This window comes from Penaeus japonicus, unplaced genomic scaffold (assembly GCF_977035675.1).
Source record: "Penaeus japonicus unplaced genomic scaffold, GWHDUDI00000001_assembly GWHDUDI00000025, whole genome shotgun sequence".
Lineage (NCBI taxonomy): Eukaryota > Metazoa > Arthropoda > Malacostraca > Decapoda > Penaeidae > Penaeus > Penaeus japonicus.
This window is the reverse complement of record NW_028234427.1, coordinates 23,706,441-23,712,579: the sequence shown is the minus strand read 5'-3', so window position 1 is coordinate 23,712,579 and position 6,139 is coordinate 23,706,441. Positions and strand designations below refer to the sequence as shown.

The 6,139-nt window shown below is 40.0% G+C and overlaps 2 protein-coding genes across 2 annotated transcripts; both read left to right on the top strand.

Annotated features, from left to right (window-relative positions):
• The first annotated feature begins 1,332 nt into the window (after positions 1-1,332).
• Positions 1,333-2,253, top strand: LOC147468941 (uncharacterized). The gene is made up of 2 exons (XM_086551742.1): positions 1,333-1,462; positions 1,577-2,253. Exons 1-2 carry the CDS (start codon positions 1,333-1,335, stop codon positions 2,251-2,253), a joined length of 807 nt encoding a protein of 268 aa, XP_086407868.1.
• Positions 2,208-5,804, top strand: LOC147468940 (uncharacterized). The gene is made up of 2 exons (XM_086551806.1): positions 2,208-4,333; positions 4,366-5,804. The coding sequence occupies exons 1-2, from the start codon at positions 2,625-2,627 to the stop codon at positions 5,477-5,479; spliced, it is 2,823 nt and encodes a 940-aa protein (XP_086407932.1). The 5' UTR covers positions 2,208-2,624; the 3' UTR covers positions 5,480-5,804.
• Positions 5,805-6,139: the final 335 nt, after the last annotated feature.

Here is a 6,139-nt window from a genome sequence, read left to right as displayed (position 1 = left end):
TGTGTGTGTGTGTGTTTGTACATTTACGCAGACACATACACACACATACACACACACATATACACACTGTAATTTTATTTTATTTTATTTTATTTTTTTTTATTATTATTTTTTTTTTGAGGGGTAGGGGTATGTAATATTATTGTTTTTTTTTGGATATGTTTGGTTTGGATATGTACATAGGTGTCAAGTGTTTCTGTGATGTTTTAAAGTAGTTGTATGATTTAAACTCGTGACTGAAATAGTAATTAAACTTGTGTTTGAATAAATGAAGGTGTGCGTTATTAGATAGTATTATAATTAAAGGTGTGATAGATACGTTAAATGGTATGATAAGAATGATTGAATGAAGAGAGAGGATATAATGACTCATGTGTATCGAATAGACACAGCATGTTTTCGCATGGGTAACATGTTCGTACAGGTATGTCATTGTCGCAATCAATCGATAGCTTACGTCTGTAACATGTTTCTGCGGGATTATTCAGATCGATAAAGGGTGGCTGCGCGTTACGTATCGCACGCACGTACGTACACACACACACACACACACACACACACACACACACACACACACACACACACACACACACATATACGCGCGTCCAGAGTAGAGTGACATTGAGAGTGAAAGGAAAACGGAAACGCGGGGGGGGAGGGGGGGGGGGGCTTATTCATAGTCATGGAACAGCGGGGACCTACAGCGCGTTTGCTTCATCAGTAAATGCAATGTCATCGGGTTAACAACAACACGAAGTGATCATATTACTGTCAGTATCCTATAGGAGTTTCGATCTAAAGGACATCAGGAGCATTCCCATATATGGCGACGAGTGATAATGATATCCGTTACAGGGCGATAAAACAGCGACGAAGAGAGCTTTCTGGAACATTCGACGAGTTCAGAATTGGCTTGTTGTGTGTGCGTGTGAGATGTGAAAAAAAATGAACTCCCATCGCGATAATGAAGACAAAAACACCAGAAATGGTGAGTGTTATAATTAATGTGGTTCTCCGTATAAGTATCTTTATTTATAATAGTAGTGAATAATAGTAATATTAGTGTTATATTAATAATTGGTAGTAACACTAGTATCGTCGCCCTTCTTGTATGTATGATAATTCTCATGCGATTGTCACTCACAGGTGAAACAGATCGTGCTGTGAATGAAAGACAACAATCACCATCACCACAAGCCGATCCGAGTGGTTATCACCCATACCAGCAACAACAACAACAACAACAATACCAGCGTGAGTATTATGATAATTACTACTATTGATACCTTCATTGGGTTTTCACATCAATGTTATTAGTAATAGTAGTGTTATATGCTAATTCGCTTACGGTTATCTCTCTCAGGTGAAAAAGATAGAGATGTGAATGAGAGACGACAATCACCATCACCACAAGCCGGACCAAGTGGTTATCACCCACGTCAGCAGCAACAACAACAACAACGTGAGTATTATGATATTTACTAATATTGTTACCTTCATCATGTAGTTATTTTACATCAATGTTATTAGTAATAATTGTGTTATATGCTAATTCTATTTCTATTATCTCTCTCAGAGGAAAGAGATAGATATGCGAGTGGAAGGCAACAACAACAACAACAACAACAACCAAGCGGATTTCAACAACAAATAGAAGGTGTTGAGGAAAATAGAAATGGTGATGACAACGAAGTCATAAACCCAAACCTGGTGAGTCAAGAATCTGCCTTTAGAGGCTATTACAACAAATATGTATATAACGTTCCACCTAGTGTTACTAGAGACCCACTAGAGTATCTAAGAAAATATAAACATTTTTTTATCCGAGAACTTTATAGAGCATTCATCGGTCCAAGACGTCAGTTGACCTCCATGAAAGTCTTTGGTCAAATGCAAATGACTTTAGTGAAATCTTCAACACTAGGTGAAGACACTTACCAGGATTTCTGGGTAGGATTCAGGGCACGAGTCATCACCGTTGATGAGGTTTCCGATCTGCTTGAGAGATGGATTGAGCATCTCCACAGTAGACTCGAGACCATGACAAATGAGCTCGAAGGGTCAGGTCACATCATTCATAAGGTTAGGGGTTTACATATTAATGTAGCTCATCACGTGCTTCAACAAGGCTTAGGGTCGTTGTACCAACCCGCGTGGGTGTTGTGGCCAAAGGAAAGTATATTATTTAACCCCAAAAGTAAAATATGTCCTGCGTCATTCAATGCATTGCGGGTTATAGAATACATAAAGTAAAGGAAAAAACATCCTGGGGTAAAATTCTTAAGTCGGTTGAGTCAAAAAAAATATGTCACAGACACGTAGACTTTATTGGTGTCTCTCTGCCAATAAAGTGGGAGGATTTGGGGAAACTCGAAAGGCTTAACAAGGTGTCGTTATATATCTACACCCTACAACAAGATGAAACAATTAAGGGTGGGAAAGGGAAGTATCTACTCTCCCTTGCTAGAAAGGGAACGACTCGTTATCACGAAATTATTCATCTTCTCCTTCTCGGAGGTGAACACATAGCTCTCGTTAAAGATTTCGAGAGATACTTTGTAAACCTCACTCGAGGTAAGCCTATACCCCCAGGACATTATCTGTGCTGTATTTGCTTCACTATAATGCCAGAGTCCATAAAATCAAAGAAAGCGCATGTTTGTGATTGCGAACAAACTCAGACGTTAAGATTCCCAGCTAAAGGTGAGGTCCTCAGATTTAAAAATTACGGTTATACTTACCCGCCCTCGCATCTCGCTTTCTTCGATTTTGAGACGGGTATTAGACCGAGAGGGGGGGAGGAGGGGATGGAGGAGGAGGAGGTGGAGGAGGTACCTCATACGACCATGACGATTGCTCGCCATTTCCCCCTCGCTTACTCTTATCTCATCATTAGTAAAGATGGGCGAGTCGTCAAGAAACGAAGTCACCTCGGTCTCGACGCGGCGAATGATCTCGTGAGGGCGTTACAGCGTGACTGGCGCGAAATCAAGTCTAGCATCCCCGCCTACTCAATGGACATGACGGTAGAAATGGAACGGGAGTTTTTAAGGCAGACCCATTGTCAGTTATGTCACGAACAATTCAGTAATACAAAGCTTCCACACAGACATTACGATCACTCGCGCCCCCACAATAATTACATTGGTGCCTATTGCACCCGCTGCAACTTTCAGTGTGTCAACGCGAGGAAACACCTTGTAGCTCTCGCGCACAACATGTCATTTGAGTGTGCGTTAATTTTAGAAAACCTAAACGAGGATGATTACACCATCGACATATTAGCCAAATCGACAACTAACTTTTTAAAAGTTAGAATTGGTAATATCGTGTTTCAAGATTCCTTCGCTATAATGAATTCCTCCCTGTCAAGTCTCGTTGAGAGCCACATGGCGTCCAGATACGATACCGTTTACGCTGACGCGATGGCGGATTATTTACCTAAGGACGCGAGAGACTTCGTTTGTCGTCAGAAGCAGATCTTCTGCTACGACTACATAACTACGGTCAGTCGACTGCAAGAGACGTGTCTTCCCGATCGCGCGGCGTTCCGAAATTCTCTGAAGCAGAGCGATATATCGGAGAGTGATTATCAACACGCTCAGCGGGTGTGGGAAATAACTAACTGTCAGTCGCTGGGGGATTATTTGTTGCTTTGCTGTAACTTGGACGTCGGCCTCCTGGCTGACGTATACATGAAATACAGGAACACGCTTCACGAGTTATACGGTCTCGATGTCGCCCATTACGTGTCCATTTCATCTTACTCCTATGATGCCTTCCTCAAGTATACGGGTACATCGCTCGACTCCCCGCACGACCCCGATTTTTACCGTTTGGTGAAGCGAAATGTGAGGGGGGGATTCGCTACCTGTGTCACGCCACATCTCGAGGCAACAATCGAGCGTCCTCTCCCAAATGGATTAAGGAGACACATATTGCATTTAGACTTTAATAGTCTTTACGCAACCGTGATGTGTTCCCTTCTCCCCACGGGCGGTATAATGAGACTGAATGCGGATGAGGTTGACCAGTTTTTAAGGCTGGGGTTCCTGAATCACAACACGGAGGGGGAGATAGGATATTGGGTGCACCTGGACACCAAGGATATTTCACCAGCCGTGGCGCGAGAAACGGATGAATTTCCCTTGTGTCTCACCCATCTGAATATCAGGGAAAGCTTACTCTCTCCTTATAGTAAGCAGATACTGCGGTCAGCTAATCATAAACTGCCTTCCAAAAATGTTAAGCTAGTGGCCACACATAAGGGTATGAAAGATCATCTCATTAGTCTCCCATTATTACAGCTTTTATTAGAGTTAGGGTTAGATTTATTTCGATAGTAGTGGAATGGTTGCGCGTTTCACGCTGTATCAAATTTAATCAGTCCACATTTCTGAAACCCTTCATTGAACGCAACGTGAACGCCAGGAAAAATGAGACGTGCAGTATAAGGAATCGTGCATACAAGTTGATATCTAATGCAGTTTACGGTCGTTCACTCATGTCGGAAGTAAAGTACGGGTTGAAAGTTAGTTATGTGCAGACGGCAGAGAAATTTCTAAAGTTAGTTTTTAAACCTTCATTCAAGGACGTGTGTCCTCTCAAGGAAGACAGAGTGTTATGTTTTAACAACAAATCCGTTATAAATATTAAACAACCCAATTATCTAGGTTTCCATATACTGGAACAAGCAAAAATGTACATGTACCGTTTCTGGTATAAGGGAGTCAAACAACACTACGGGGATAAAGCCAGACTCGCATACGAGGATACGGATAGCTTCATCTTTAGCATAGATACAGCGAATGAACTCACAGAGGAACTAGGCCATGGACCATTGTCCGAGTACATTGATTTCAGTAACTTCCCTCCTCTACATCCTTGTTACAGTAACGAGCGGAAGGGCAAATTAGGTCTCCTTAAATCTGAAACCGGAGCAACCATAATTAAAGAATCGATTGTGCTGAAACCCAAGATGTACTCGCTTCTTCTCCATGAAAATGATGATCAGATTGCACAGTCTAAAGGCGTTCCAATTCCCCAGCAGAAACACCTCACACATGTAACCTTTAAACGCGCATTGATGGGAGAGTTGCCTCCGCCCATTGAATGCAACGGGATTCGCAACGTGAAGGGTTATCTATCAACCACGCGCGTGACAAAACGTACTCTTTGTCAGTTCGATGACAAACGTTATTACCTTGGAGTCAATAACACCGTAGGTTACTTTCACCCAGACTATGATTGGCCGCGGATGGAGGAGGAGGAGGAAGAGGAGGAAGCTGAAGAAGTCTCAAGTAATGATGATGATGATGATGATGATATTCATGATGAGGGAGGAAGAGAAACTACCGATTTTTGGGGTGATAGACGAAAAGTTTTGAATAAACTGTTTGCAAGAACTACTAGACAAGAGAGAAAGAGAAAAGAGAATTCACAATTCTCGTGCTCTACCAAACGGAAAAGAGTGACATAACAGTATAAAACAAAATAATTATTCATTGATATGTATATGTGTTCGTATACATATTTTATTGAATGATATATTTTTTATATATTTAATAAGTATTGTTAATGGTAGTAATATTAGTAGGGAAAAAATTGTAAGTGTATTACATGGTAAACACTTCTAATAAATATATATGTATTATTATTTTTACCCATGTATTGATGTTTTACGTGTCTTTTTTGTCTTATGTCTTAGTATTTTTTTCATAGTATCATTATCAAAACTTTTGATATGTATTAGTAATAAGCAATGTGGATGAGGATGTGTTTCTTATATGTATACATTATGAAGTTACTATTTACCTTTCTTATATGTGTATGTAAATAAAAAAAAATAAATAAATAAAACAAAATAAAATGAATAATCTGTCTACAGTATTCTTTCATTTACTTACCTATGTCTTCATGATGGGGAAATAAATGAATAATTGAATTAATAAATACCTATGTCTTCATGATGGAAAAAATATATGAATGAATGAATAAATACATATATAAATAGATAGATAAAATGTGAATAATGAGAACATATGGATATGTTTTTCACACGTGTGTATGTTAAATAAATATTGAGACTATAGCGTTCCTCGACTTAGTCGTCTTTTACATCAGAATGGGGAAGGTCTAC